Source organism: Setaria italica, chromosome I, assembly GCF_000263155.2.
Source record: "Setaria italica strain Yugu1 chromosome I, Setaria_italica_v2.0, whole genome shotgun sequence".
Taxonomy (NCBI): Eukaryota; Viridiplantae; Streptophyta; class Magnoliopsida; order Poales; family Poaceae; genus Setaria; species Setaria italica.
Window position 1 is genome coordinate 30,374,675 of NC_028450.1, and position 15,534 is coordinate 30,390,208.

Consider the following 15,534-nt stretch of genomic DNA (forward strand, 5'->3'; position numbering starts at 1 on the left):
TCCCGAAACCTCTGTATGTATGAGGGTATCGGCTCATCACTTCTTTGCCGGAGGCTAGTCAAATCGGATAGCTTCATTTCGTGGACCCCAGCATAGAAGTACTTATGGAACTGCCTCTCTAGATCGGCCCATGTGATAATTGAGTTTGGTGGCAAAGTGGTGAACCATTGGAAGGCCGATCCAGATAAGGATGACGAGAACAACCGTACCCGCAGGGCATCTTGCGTAGCTGCCTCCCCGCATTGGATGATGAATCTATTCACATGTTCCACGGTGGAAGTATCATCCATCCCCGAAAATTTGGTAAAATCAGGAACTTTGTACCGATGGGGAAACGGCAACAAGTCATACGTAGATGGGTATGGTGTCCTGTAGGTATACGTTTGCACCTTCGACTTAAGGCCGAATTGTTCTTGCATTACCTCCGCGATTTGCGCCGACCAATCTGGTTGTTGCTGGGGAATAGTTGGCGGTGGGATCGGCACATGCTGATAAATCGGAGGTTGAATAAAAGGAGGTTGATGAAAAGGTGGTATCTGAGTATAAGCCGGTGGTGTAGTAAAGGACGGCTGCTTGTAGGCACCATTTGTTTCATCATATAGCATGAGCTCTGACGTCTTGTTGACCTCCGGAGCGATAGGCTGGTATGGTGGTATGATCGGCCGAGTGGCCGTTTGGGAGGGTGTCTGGAACGGAGAATTTCCTTGGCTGACCGATTGATTCAAACCGGTCGTGTGTATGGGTGCCCCCCAGGGTAAAGGGATGACTGGAGGGAGTGGTGCAGAGGACGGCTGGATGGAGCCGTATCCCAAAGGAGTTGATGACGTAGAAGCACCAGATCCTCTGACTGAGGATTGGATCGGCTGTGAAGCCTGATAAGCCTGATTTGGTGGAATCGGCTGAAAATACGTAGGTCCCCTGTACCCTTGAGGTATACCCCCGGTGAAGGAGTTGACAACAGCATTGTGCACCATGTTTGAAAGTACCGGGGATTGGTTGATGAAGGCGTGATGAAGAGATTGTTGAATCATATCGGACATTTTATCCGAATCTTCTGAAATTGTGATCTGGCGGGGAGTAGGGAAAGGAGACTTTTTAACAGTTTCCCCGCTCCTGGAACGACTGAAGGATTTCAAGCAAGTTTTACGGACTTGCTCCAGATACTGATTCAGTTCTTCTTTTTGGTCGTCCTTTAGATCTGCCTCCGTCACTTCGATGACGTTATCTTCGGAGACTTCAGCAGCTTTCGACATGACAGCGGTTGTATTGGTCTACAAAAGTGTGTTGGCGCTAGAAATCGGTCAACCGAATCCCAGCAACCGACACACGACCCGGGAGAATCTGCTTAGCTCCTGTTCGGGTGAATGCCCTGGTGCGGTTCGCGCGGCGTGCCAGCCAATCTGACCTGTTGATTGGCAAGGAAGAACACGTGTCAAATTCAGTAACCACGATCGGCTAAGTTTCCGATCGAGATAGCTTATCAGCAGATCGGCCGATTTACTGTGACGATGAAATCGGCTATAAGACAGCACGACCCCTGTAGCCTTGTAAACGGATAAATGCTAAAGCAATTGGTACAAAGCTTATGAAAACAGTACTAGGAAAAGATCTAATCGGCGACGAATGGATCTAACTATAGAAAGCGACGAAAGCCGATACTACCGATCCCTAGCAGGATAACTGGTGATAAAAACTAGAGAAACAGGTAAAAACCTATGAATCTAATTGATATCGATAACTGATGAATAAATCTAAACGAAACAACAGCGATGCGCCGGAAGTTAAAGCTTAGATATTACTCGATAAACGGAACTTACAGAATCGGCCGGAGATCAAGATGAGGCAGCCCCGCCAACCCGCACGAACTCGTGAGAAGGAAAAGTGATGGCGAAGTCGCCTGCTTGAAAGTAAGTATGAAGAATAAAGTAACTTGTTGTATTGATTGATTGTTGTGTTTACAGATTTACAAAGGTAGCTATTTATAGCCCCGTACAAATAATCTTCTTAACCGACTAGGACTCTATCTCTAATTCAAACAGAAAATAAATATCTACAAACACAATCCGTGCTAAACTAATTGCCCCACGCTTCGTGGGCTGAATTCCACCTTATCCCTCCATCTTTCCAAACCCATACAGGCCCACCTTAGTCCACCTTCTCGATCGGCCGATTTCTTAAAGGATTGCCGATTGGGAACCTGGCGCGTTCACCCCGAAGCGAGGTAAAAGCCACTTGACCGATTCCGCACTGTAGCACCTTTTTGGCCGATCCCCATCCGTATTCCTTCGATCTCCTTCTTCTTTGGCGCCGATTCTACTGATGACGAAATCCGGCGTCAACAACCTTATACATAAATTTGGCTTTCATTATAAGTTATGAGAATGAATATTTTTTGGATAAATGAGCACTTTACAAAAACACATATGAAAAATAAAGAAATGTACTACATATAGATAGAAGGAAAATATCCAGGTGTTCCCCATTCAAACAGTTTATGGAAAATATTAAAGCATACACTAAAAGCAATTGACTTGGAGATACATACACACTTGATATATCTCATTGCTTTTGAAAGATTTATGCCCTCCATAATGTTGGTTAAGAATGTAATCTCTTTTATTGCTTCAAACTTTACATTGTTGTGATACTGGGGGATTAGGAGTCGGAAACTTCTATGGAAGCCAGTCTTGCGACCAACTCCAACCACAATAGCAAAACAACTATCAACTGGTGCACATCAATATCGATGTAGTATATATCAGGTGTGTCGGTGTGGACCATAGAAAGTACATGATAAGATATTTCCCTCTTAGTAGCTGATATTTCAGATTGTAAGCTTGCACGAATTTCTTCCAGCAGAAGAGCTATAAATGAATCTGCAGGTAATGTTCAACTGAACTAAATGCGGATGGTACCTTGTTAACCTTATACATAAATTTGGCTTTCATTATAAGTTATGAGAATGAATATTTTTTTGGATAAATGAGCACTTTACAAAAACACATATGAAAAATAAAGAAATGTACTACATATAGATAGAAGGAAAATATCCAGGTTTTCCCCGTTCAAACAGTTTATGGAAAATATTAAAGCATACACTAAAAGCAATTGACTTGGAGATACATACACACTTGATATATCTCATTGCTTTTGAAAGATTTATGCCCTCCATAATGTTGGTTAAGAATGTAATCTCTTTTATTGCTTCAAACTTTACATTGTTGTGATACTGGGGGATTAGGAGTCGAAAACTTCTATGGAAGCCAGTCTTGCGACCAACTCCAACCACAATAGCAAAACACCCAATCATATGTTTCCATTCTCCAAGGAAAAAAATGTCGTCATCTTCAGCTACATGAGAACAACTACCTAACTGGTGCACATCAATATCGATGTAGTATACATCAGGTGTGTCGGTGTGGACCACAGAAAGTACATGATAAGATATTTCCCTCTCAATAGCTTATATTTCAGATTGGACGCTCCCGACCCCGGGACCGTGGTCGGGCGAGGCGGAGTCCCACTCATGTTGGGCTTGACGGCGATTTGGTTATCCCAGATGGGACTGGGCCTTCATGATTGTTTCTTTAAGCGGTATTTAGGAGATCGTTAATATTTTCCCCCAACAATAATGCTCTACATTAGAAAAATATATTAGAATTTTTTCGTAATTACTTTTTTATAGTTTTATACATCTAACACCAATTTCGTATTAAATATTTCTAACCTATGAAAGTAACCTTGAAAAAGTTTTAGTATAATTTTTAACATAAAGCATCATGTTTGTATTTGCTCACACAATTTAAACTCAAAATTTAGCTCATACAAAGAGAAACAAAAAAGAGAAATCTAATTAGGGGTAGATTAGACCAAATGAAATAGTCCAGGGGAGTAAAGTTAGCCAAAATTTTGTTCAGGGAGTTAAGCGGACAAAGTGGATAAGTGAGGGAAGTAAAATGAACTTTTTTTTCTTTTTTCCACACAGTTTTGCACATCTAACATGGTGGGTTTTGAAAACTCCAGCGCAGGATTTTTCATTTGCTGAAGAAGGCAATTAAAAGAATAAAAGATTCAAAGTTACAGCAAGTATCGAAAGATCGAAAAGCAAATGAAAAAATAGAGGGTAACTTCTCCGTCTCATGCGCTGCTGGTTCATGCATTATCATTTCAATAGCCTGCAGCTAAGCTAGCAGCTGCCTACGATACGATCTTGAAAGTATCATTTCAGTCTCGCGTGGAATCGAGAGGAGCTGGCTACGGCCTACGGGCTATACCTATCTACGCCCTCGTTGTTTGTGTATATGTACTCGGTATACACTGATCGATTCACACACGTGACCAGACGAGCGGCAGCCGGCAGAGGTGTGAGCTGACATTGGCATATCCCCCAGCAGGCCAGCAGATGTGACTTTGGCTTTCCCGGCCCTGTGATTCCGCTTCGGCAAATCACCTCCCTTCCGCTGCCGCGCATGCCCTGGCTGCTGCCAGGAACAGGAATTGGACTTCGGTGCTGCTTTGAGTTGAGGGAAAGCAGCTTATCGCTATAGGATGTGTTTGGATATGAGGTGCTAAATTTTAACAGGATCATATTAGATGTTCGGATACTAATTAGGAGGACTAAACCTGAGTTAATTACAAAATTAATTGCACAGATGGAGTCTAATTCGTGAGACAAATCTATCAAGACTAATTAATCCATCATTAGCAAATGATTACTGCAGCACCACATTGTCAAATCATGGACTAATTAGGTTTAATAGATTCGTCTCGTGAATTAGACTCCATCTGTGCAATTAATTTTGTAATTAGACTATGTTTAATACTCCTAATTAGTATCAAACATCCGATGTGACGGGTGCTAAAGTACTTTAACATGGGGAGCCAAACATGCCCTAGCTTGCAAGTGATCTTGCTGGATAAACTCAAATTCTAACCGAACTTGAAAATGAAATTGCATTGCTAGCCCGTGCAGTGCGTGAATATAAAACATGCTTTCACGCTCTGCACCTTGAGACCTGTATATTTTGTTAGATTCGTGTGTTGCGCATGAGTGTCAGAGTGTGCGTGCATATGTGAAAGGGTAGAGCGTGAGCACTAAGACACGATAGCTCTCACTAGCTATAAGTGCGTGTCATTGATAAACTAGCAGTTTCTCTCAGATTATCGATAAGCCTACCTCTTGCTGTTTTATTATAATGCATGTATGTTTACAAGCACTATGGTACACCTTAGCGCAAGTATAACGTCAACGAGACCTAATTAGCAGGGTGCAATGTTTTACACGTCATAAAAATCGAAGAGAGATCAATCAGCAATTGGCATCGGAAACTAACAGCCAGCCGAACAGCTACTCCAGATATCGTAGGAGGCTCTGCTTGCTGCTGCACCAGCAGCCGAGCAGCAGCAGCCAACCGAACACGTTGTAACTGAGGACACATCACGGATTCACGGCTACATAGTAAGGAAAATAATCAAGAACAGGGCATTGCACCTGGTTGAGCAGACCAGCAAGACACGATGATCACACTAACTTCATTAGATTTTCCATGCCATTTTCAGGCACCTAGATTAGGAATCAATTAATCAATAGCAAGATTAATAAAGAACAAGGTGTGGTCCCTCTCCAGCGAGGCGGCGACGCAGCTCAGGGCCCAAGCAGGCGTCGCGATTGGACTGCGTGGTGGCAGGTAGAGCGGCCCCGACAGGCTAGGAGGGCTGCGGGGTTGGTTGTGGCTGCCGCGGGCGAGAAGGCTGGCAGGGCAGCGGGAGGTCGGAGGTGGAGGTGGACCTTGCGGCGGCGCCGCAGGAAGATGACGGCGCGCTCCGATTGTCGATTGCGGAAGCGCTGTGCTCTTGGAGCTCCCCGACGACGTGTTCTAGGCAGGGAACTCGCTGGAGCGGCTCGCGTTGGGCCAGTTCAGCCTCCGCGCCGTCCGGCTCCCCGCGGCAGGGCTCGCGCGCTGTACCTTGTCCGTTTCAGCTGGTAAGCTGAACTGAAAAACTGAAACGACTGATTTATTATAAGAGAAAAATACTATTTGGTGGCTGATAAGCCGGCGTGTGCGTCCAAAAAGATCAGAAGCCATGTATAGATGGCTCCTTACTCTGATCGGAGAGGAATTAGGATACGAGTTCGAATCAGACGCGGACTTCTTCCGTACTTGTGGTCGTACTCCAGTCCAGAATGACGATGACTCGGATTCGCATCGTCGCCTGCCCGCCTCGCTCCCCGTGGCCGTGGGCCGTGGCTATGTGTATCCGATGTACACAAGAGTATGGTGTCCTCGTGTCAGGAGGCCTGGCTCCTTTTCTCTTTGCGATAAGGATCCCTAATCGCCTAGAAACTGCCTGGGAACCATAGATCATTGAAGCAGAAACGTCCTATCGTGGCGGCGCTATAGGACGCGGCGGCGGAAGCAGCGCCGACAATGGTTCGTCGCGTCCACATGCTCGAGGATCGGAGGAGGATTTGCCACTCATCGACTCGGCGGCACACGGGTATGCACTCGCTCCTTCTTTTTTTTTTCCTTCCAAATCTAGCCTATGGTTGTAATAAGCACGTAGGATACTTTTTAATACGAATGTAGTTAGAGCGTATCACAAGCATTATTTTTTTTTCAAAACTGCGAAAGGAAATTTGGACAGCTTGTATTATCATCAAGGAGAACAAACATACATTATGTATAGAAGAACTATTATTCATATCGATGGTTTGTTTTAAGAAAATATAGCGTTTACTATTGTTGCGCTTTGGTGTCACGATGCTTGATTCTTGTCCTCTCTCAATTTTTTGGGATCTCTTATATTTTTCTAGCTCCCACAATTATGTTAGAAAGTCTCACACTTAGTTGAGGGATATTCGGAACTATTCCAATGATCTTTAGTAGTCTTTATCCCGCCAAAGCTTATTGGGGTTGCTCAGAGTGGTGGCGCACCGATCGCAACCCTCCACCTCGAGCTCTATCTTCAATGGGCCGGTTGGAAATTCCACCACAACCTACTAAAACTTAGTCTAAAGTAATCAAGATTTAATAGAATTGGAGATACCAAATCTGAACCTATTGTGCCAAATCAGCATTAAAAAAAAGGCGCAACCATTTTTCTAGGTGAGTGGCCAAATTAATGAAACTCATTAAAAAGCTACTCACGGTGAATCCAACCGTATAGAAAAATAATTTCCTATGTCAATTTTAACAATTTTCATTGGTGTCACCTTTAAACAAACGATAAAGATTTATATTTTTAAATCTATTGGAAATTGAAAATAAATCTGACATGAGGTGATTTCTTCTCAAAATAGGTTCTCAAATTCTTTTTAGAGAGAAAATGGTGTGTCCCCTGACCCAATTTTGAGGACAATGGTGCATTTCCGGTAAAAGTGGCATAAACATCCGAAACACTGAAAATTCGTCTAAAAATGTAGGAGGCCTTTAATTTTTTTAAAAAATAAAATTTGAAACAGCTGACATGCGTACGACCAAACGCAAACATGACGACCGAACCGGACCGAACCCAAACCAATCTCATAGTGTGGACTAAGGCCTACCTGTCACTATGCACCTGTGAGGAACCGCTTCCCCGCCGAGCTAAGCTGACTGTTTCTGTGTGTGAAGGATTCCTAGCCACCAAATTCCCCCAATCAAACGCTCCTCCCTTGCGAGCGACTCGAAATTGCTCTCGCCTTCGCCATGGATCGCGATTCGAGTCGCGGCTTCGTCCATCTCTGTATCGCTGGGCATGACTATGGCATGGTAATCCAATCCTACGCCGACCGGTCGATGAAGATGCGGCGTGAGAGGGACCTCCTCCCGTGGAACTGGGTGAGTGACCTCCGCTCCCCCTCCTCTGTTTAGTTTCCCTCCCCTCTTCTCTCCTCTCCTCTCCTCTCCTCTGCTCTAAGTAGATTTGACGAATATTGTCCCGAGCAAATTCCTCAGCTGCCCCATGCTCACTAATCCGATCATCCATCTGCGGAACATCTGTTCACTGCTCCTATATAGCCAGAAAGATTGATGTTCCATTCAGTTCATATTTCCTTAGCAGCAGCCATGTGAGCGGAATTGGGGAAAGGAGGAGAAATGGGGAATTTTTTTTAAAGGTAGCTTATTTTTTCACTCGCCTCAAAACGTTTTCCCCTTTACGTTCCGGTTCACCAAATATTTAGCTCAGAAGGTGTGGAGCAGATGTTCCCTGTGGTCAGTGGCATTTCGTGGAGCTCAAGAGCTTATGATGACTCTCTGAAGCGCTTTGGGGGTGCTCTTGCTTCTGACCTGGCAGGGAAAAAGAATTTTGATTGTAATGTCTTAGCCTTTGGGCTCTCTGTTTTACATTTTGTTGCCCCCTCCAAACTTCTGTTCTTTGATTCTAGGATGAGCAGAGACCGCTGTTGCTAGCCTCAGGATAAATACAATCATACGGTTGTCGGTAAAAATTTACCTTTTACATATTTTGCAGTTCTCGCCGGAGACCAAAACATGCAGCTCAAACGCGTATTTGGCAGAGTTCCATGTATTCAGATCACCCGAGGCGATCTCGACGTAATCCAGGACGAGCACGGCCACCAACCAACTTACTGTAAGTGCCTTAATTACTGTTTTGCTCTTTCCATTTTTGGTCAATGTATATATCTGCTGCTTTCCATAAAAAATAGCTACCATTGCATTCCTTTTGCCTAGTATTTCCTGCTGGCCTTCTTATAGAAGGCACAGAATGGCCATGTACCCTAGAATATCTATTACTTTGTATGCAATACCTCCATTGTAATTTTCAACAAACAACATGTTCCGATCAGGGTTGAGGAGGATGTCACTGAGGTGAGCAGCAATGAGATTGGCCCTACAATTCCAGATACATCAAAGTTCGAGGCACTGTCGCTGAATGACTCACCCTCTACACTTGATTCGACTGATGGGTATGACCATTATTGTTTCTTTCATTCAAATCATGGGCCTTTTGTTGTTATAACTTCACGGCATCCTTGGATGTGGTTTGCACAAATTGCAGTGCTCATCCAAGAGTTAGACCACTCCTGACCCCCTTTCTGAACATAGTAGAGAATTTTTGCTGAAAACTGTAGAAGTACTCTCCTTTTCGCCTATCCCACTAACCCTGGCCTGGTGCTTAATGTTGCCCTCTTTTGGCGATATCCAGTGTCATTGAGAAGTGCCTTGCAATCATAATTCATGAGATTCATTTCCCTGAAGAAAATATTTTCAGTTCTCTAGATGCACATGCAAATTGCTTCTTTGTCTCCCCCACACTCATTTCCACTTGAGCACATCCCAACTCTTGTTTGCTATAATTTGTTTTATGATGATTATCTGGTTTGATTGTTAGTTGGTTTGTTCTCTTATAAGGTTCCTTTCCCCCAAGTCTTTTACTCTGAATAGATGTTGATTGACAACATGGTTGTAAATTGTTGACTTAGGGCTGTGGTGTGTTTGGGTGACATGGGCAGTCCTGAGCATAATTCTACAACTGATGGGTTGTCAGCATGTCAAAAAGTGTTATCACCACTGTAAGTCTCCCAAGCATGTTTACTATGATGCTTGGTCATTTTTCTGTTCGGTTATTGGTTGGTTTGTTTTCTTAAGACAAGTTGTATCATTTAAGTATGTATCTCAGTGAAACCAGAAGACTGAGCTTTCTATTGTTTCTGTTCTGGGTGTAGTACCTACTTGTTATTTGTTTTACTTCTCATAGTATCCTTCCTATTTTGTTTGGTGATAACATGACTGGATGATCCTGTCCCCCACGACTTTTAAACCCAATGTCAATTTGTCCTCATCTTTCCCTGACTTGTGGGAGGTCCTAGCTCTATTCAATAGCGCAACCTGTTTTGCTCAGCAAAATGATTGCACTTGTTTGGTAAAGAAACTCATTTTGCACTACTATGCTACGGAATCTGTTATGTCATAGGAAGAGATCCATACCTTTTTTGTGGTGAAAAACTGCTAGTTATGTTCTCATCCTTGCAAGTTTTTCGCACAATTGTCTCAGTGCTTCCAAAGGTTGGATTTAACTTTGTGCTTGAGAAAAAAAGTGTATGGTTATTTTAGTAAATCTACAGTTTCTTTGGGAGTTTCTTGGCTTAGCCTGACCTACTCAATGTAGTTTTGTCTTGTTCAACCAACCCAAACCGACAAAGTAGGACTGTGAGGGTTAATGTGAGTTGAGGGAGAAACAAGGTGGAGTAATACCCTGAATTCTCCAAACCACAAACCAGCCACCAGAAAGCAGTCACCTTTATCATTGTGATGGACGGTGGTGCTGATACTGATTGTGACCTGACTAACCTAGTAGAGGAATATTTGTTTGGGTACTGATAGAACCTGAGCCTGTGCCTCCCAACTGAGGTCTCATGTTGAAAAAAACCTTTCCAAGATCTCTAGATTGACCAGCAAACTGCTACTATGCGATACCTTGATTGGACTCATTTGAACTTGAGAACTTGAGTATAGAATATGGACAAGTGCAATACGATTACAACTTTACAAGTACTTTCTGTTCTAGAATCATTATAGTCAAAATTCTGTTTGCAAGAAGATTTAATAAATGTTGGCTGACTTTGTTTAGTTTAAATTGCTTTAATCTAGGGTTGTGGTGCATACTAGTGATACTAGTAGTGGCCTACCTGATTCTGCAATTATGGAGCCATCAGCTGCCGTGGAAGTTGTGTCGCCCAAGTAAACACATCCCAACTCTATTTGATACTATGTGTAAATTGGATTTCTCCTTTAAGATTTTTTTTACATGCAATTTTCATTATAAGCATAAGGTATTAACTATTTTTATGTGCATGTGGACTAATTAACGGAAAATAGCAATGGGACATGAGATTAGTTTGTGCCCTATATTTTAAGCACCATAAATAAAATTGTTGCTGCTATAAAGCATAATGTTCTGAGACAATTGCATATAAAAACATGTCCTAGTATTTAACAATGCCACCACGGAAGTGTCCAACCTACCACTTCCATACATGAATATTACTGTACTTTTTTATTGCTTTACATAATCATTTCTAAGCAGCTGCTATTTGTTTTTTTTCAATTTTAGGAAAACGAGTTCATTTGCGTAATGGTACCCTTCATAATAACTTATAAGTTCATTGTTTCCATTTAGAGTGTGATTTGAATTAGCTGTCCTTCCACACTAAAAGCAATGAGAAACGTGTTAACTTAGATCGTGATTTTACTTAGGGTATACCTCCAAAGCAAGGAAACATCTTTACGTGGGTCATGATTTTACTTAGGGTGTATCTTTGTGTTAGCCTGCTGTATGATTCAAATAAAACTAAACTTTGATGACTTTGTGGTCATGATTTTACTTAGGTCTGAGGGGCTTTGTGTTAGCCTGCTGTATGATTAAAATAAAACTAACCTTTGATTACCATGTGGTCATGGTTTTACTTAGGTCAGAGGGGCTTCGCGAACTTGAGGAGTACTTGAAGGAGCATACGTTTGATAGTGTGGAAGATGCTTTTGAATATCTTTGGAATAATCAAAAAGATGCTCTGGCTGCAATGTCCCAGCAATCTTCACTAGACAATTATGAGTTTGGATCAGAGTCAAAGGTGGCACCTGAACAAGAAGAAGCTGGATCAGTTCCAGCATCAGAACAAGCTCCATCAGTTCCAGAGCAAGGGCGATGTTCTGAAGCTTCCTACGAAGAAATTGCTCAAAATGGGAAGAAATGGATGAGGGAGGAGGTGATGGTAGCATTTAATAAATACATTGAAGACAAAGATGATTTTGAGGTTTGTTTGCATTTCTAGTTGTTTCAGTTACTTACAGTTTTTACTACCAAATGACTTCTTTTAGGTACTCATTCCTAACAAATGTTTTTTTTGGTTATAGGATATTCAGTATGAATTTGATGAGCTTCAGCACCAGTGTTTTAGTGTGGAAAATTATCACAAGATTTTTCACCATTTCAACTTCACTGTCAAGATGAAGGTTAATGGTTCTGCTGATTGGACATCAGCACTTTTCTTTGCGGAAGTGAAGGAGATATTTAGACAGAAAATTTACTTCTGCACTCCTCTAGAGCTGTATGAAAATGGTATGAAAATCTTCATCCTATTGAGCTGAAATCTTATTGATGTGCAATAACATTTACTTTTTGCTCATTTGTACACACAACATCATGTCATGAAATATTTCTCTGTAATAGGCCATTGCGACGCATGCAAGAAGCAAGGGATGGATGATCTGAGGCATCCTATAATAGGTGTATATGACAGAGGCAATCCAGATACAGAATTCCCCTTCATGTACGGATGTGATGCGGACGGCTTCTTGTACGATTCTGAATAATCTTATGATAATGTTCCATCTACCTTGGAAGACGAAGCTGATGCGTATGATGAGCAATTGAGCATTAGCTTATGGTTCGATGGTGAACATTTCTGGGATTACATGGTGTGTGCTGGTCCGAACCCAGTATAGTAGGTCCAAGTCCAACCAGGATGCAGATTTCAGGACCTACCTCTAGGTGATACTAATATATGTAACCCTAGGTGCATGTCGATGTGCCTGCTGGCTGCATAGCAATACATGCATGTTGAATGGGAACGTGGTTCAGTTTCTGTGTTATTTTCTTGGAATATGTAAAAACCACCGATACTAATATTAAGTTATTTACTCGTTGCATGAATCAGCTGTCGTGATCTGGTCTTTCTCCTCATCTATAAATGTGGTTTTAACTTCGATCCAGTGCGCAGTTCATACATGGCCTAGTTCATGCTCAGTTCTCATATTTCTGTTCATATGTTAACAAGGTAGCTCTAATTGTTCTCTCAAATCAGTTATTGTACCTACCGTTTCAGTTCAATTTTTTATCAGATAAACGAAGCTTTATTCTATTATGGATAGTTAAGTTCGTGTAATTGTTTTAGGGGTTACGTATCTGAGGTATGTATGTTAATGTGAGAAGCAAATTTTACGATATGCCGTTTTTTTTTCTTTTTGCCGTATTAACATATTTGCTCGAACAGAGCACGCCCCCTGTTTCCCCTGAAAACCAGGTTCCAGCTAAGCTATCGTATCTTCATGTCCTAGGTTCACTGTAAAAAAAAAATGGAATCTCGTGAAACTGGCAGATCTTGTCTAGTCACTGCTCTCGAAGCCTCTGTTAATTAGTAACTCAGGCAAGTTATCCTCTTGCTTTGTGATACTGATAAGGAATTGGGAAAATTAAAAGAAATTTCATGCAGTTGGCAAACGCCGTCTCTCGCGGAATCAGGTTAGCCGGAGAGATGGACCTATTCCGTGCTCAATACATTATCGTACGGATACTTCTGTATCCTTCCGATGATGCCGTGTCATGATGGCCACACCCCGAATTCGTCTTGTTATAAAATATTAAACCCTCCATTATTTGACTAGCAAATCCGGCTCTCCCAGTGGCAGACGCGTTTCTTGCAGCTAGATATTTCGTTTGCTCCTCTGTTCTCTTCACATCGGTTTTTGGATAGGCACAGCCGCACAGGACGGTCTGACGTTGAAGACTCGAAGGATGCAGAAACGCGTGGTGCTGGTGAGCGCGGCGGTGGCCGCGCTCGGCCTCGCCGCCGCCGTCTTGGGGTTCGTCGCGGAGGCCACAAAGTCCAAGGTAAGTGAAGCATCTCTGCTCCTCAAGCTTGCGTCCTGCCTTCGTTGTTAGGTGGTCATGATCGATCGCGTCGGACGCGCAGGCTTTCGTGGCCTTCGACGGGCGGCGCTGCGTGTACCGGCGCACGCCGGCGCTCTTCTGCGGCGTCGTCGCGGCGCTGCTCGCGCTGGCGGGGCTGGCCCTCGCCACCGCCGCCAGCGGCTGCTTCGGCCGCAACGCGCCGGCGACCGGCCGCCGGCACGCCACCGTCGTCAGGCTGTCGATCGTCGCGTGGTAAGCTGCTGCTGTAACCGCACGCCGTGAACTCGCAGTGGTGCCCGCCGTTCCGCGCGTGGCGCCGCGCGCCGCCGCTCAATTGCGTGTCGCTAGACCATCGATCTGATTTGCCGAGATGCCTTGCCTCGTCAGGGTGCTGGTGGCGGTGGCGGCGGCGATGTTCCTCTACGGCGCGGCGCTGAACAGGGGCGGGACGCGGGGCCTCTCGACAAGCAGGCGGGGCCGCTACGGCCGCGGCTACTACTACTACGGCTGCGTCGTGCTCAAGAGCGGCATCTTCTCCACGGCGTCCATCTTGTCCGGCGCCGCTGCGGCGTGCGCGATCGCGGCCTACGTCTACCTCCAGCGGATGGACGACTACCCGGCCGTACCGGGCCAGTTCGCCGCGCCGGGCGTGGCGATGGGGCAGCCGCAGTGGTCGCAGCCGTACCCACCGCCAGCCTACCCCCCGCCTCCGGCCTACCCGCCGCCGCCTATGGCTTACCCTGCTCCTCCGCCGTACGGCGGCTACGGCGCCAAGCAACCTGCGGGGACAGCTTGACGTCAGTTCCAAGTTTCCAACCCACACCGTGTACGGTGTACCGGTGTACGTGTCATGAAATATATTACGAATTTGTAAGTGCAATTTATCAAATGTGGAATCTATTGCTCCCTCCATTTTATGAGAGTACAAGATATATTTTTATTTTTCAATGAAAGGCTTATTCACAAGTGTCCATGTCATCCTTTCAAAAAAAAAGTAAGTGTCCATGTCATCTATAAATGACACAATAGACAACCTCTCCAACTAGTTTAATATATGGGCATTGAATAATTCACACATATTGGATTATGTTGTACGCTAACTTTCCTCCTGTCACAATTAAGGATATTTTGGACATTGACAAAGAACACCTTTGAGTAGTACTTTTATTAGAAAATATTTATAAAACAAAGTAAAAGTGTGTTTCATGAAAGTACGTTTGGAGACGAATCAGCTACTCGTGTCATTTTTAAATACCCAAACTTGACATTAAAAAAAAACATTTAACCAAAGTTTAAAATAGCTGACTTAAGACAACTTCTAAACAGCACTTAGTCATGACTCGAAAGACTAGTTAGTTGCGGCAAATAATCTTCTCTCTTTTCTTACGTGTAATCCCTCCATGTATGACAAATAATGCCAATGCACGACTTAGTACTTTGTTGGAAATATCCCAATTGTGTTTTCTTCCGAGAATACCATAATAACAATAGTTTGTTTTAAATTTTGCACTTTACATGCGCCGAGGTAATTCCATAAGGTCTTGTTTGGATCCTTGGAATTGAATTCCATTCTAATAATCATAATTTAAAAATAAATTAATTAAGCTAATATAATTGTATGTGAAATATATTTGTATATTATTGTTGGTCATATGAGAGAGATACTTATGTGCTGCATTTCTGCTACATGGAAGCGAGTCGAAGAGCGTGCTATAAGAATTAAATTCCATTCTAATAATCATAATCTATAGAATCAATTTCCATCTCCCACCCTATGAATTTAACATAGGCTTATATCTAAACTTTGGAAAGTTGTGGAATCCCACATTCCAAGATAAATTAGTCTACTCCATTAAATAGATTCCAATTCCTTCAAAATGAAGGGTTCCAAACGGGGCC

The 15,534-nt window shown here is 43.4% G+C and overlaps 2 protein-coding genes across 4 annotated transcripts; both read left to right on the plus strand.

Moving 5' to 3' along the window:
• Nucleotides 1-7,570: 7,570 nt before the first annotated feature.
• Nucleotides 7,571-12,660, plus strand: LOC101767362. Of its 3 annotated transcripts, none has more exons than XM_004952986.2 (8): nt 7,571-7,820; nt 8,455-8,574; nt 8,792-8,911; nt 9,428-9,517; nt 10,596-10,685; nt 11,416-11,758; nt 11,859-12,063; nt 12,175-12,660. In XM_004952986.2, the coding sequence occupies exons 2-8, from the start codon at nt 8,507-8,509 to the stop codon at nt 12,315-12,317; spliced, it is 1,059 nt and encodes a 352-aa protein (XP_004953043.1). In that variant the 5' UTR covers nt 7,571-7,820; nt 8,455-8,506; the 3' UTR covers nt 12,318-12,660. The 3 variants fall into 3 exon arrangements, with proteins under 3 accessions (XP_004953043.1, XP_022680199.1, XP_012698801.1); XM_012843347.2 differs by lacking the exon at nt 7,571-7,820 and adding an exon at nt 7,852-8,098; XM_022824464.1 differs by lacking the exon at nt 9,428-9,517.
• Nucleotides 12,661-13,379: 719 nt separating this feature from the next.
• On the plus strand, nt 13,380-14,601 carry LOC101767760. The gene is made up of 3 exons (XM_004952987.3): nt 13,380-13,614; nt 13,697-13,887; nt 14,023-14,601. The coding sequence occupies exons 1-3, from the start codon at nt 13,519-13,521 to the stop codon at nt 14,429-14,431; spliced, it is 696 nt and encodes a 231-aa protein (XP_004953044.1). The 5' UTR covers nt 13,380-13,518; the 3' UTR covers nt 14,432-14,601.
• The last annotated feature ends 933 nt before the right edge of the window (nt 14,602-15,534 follow it).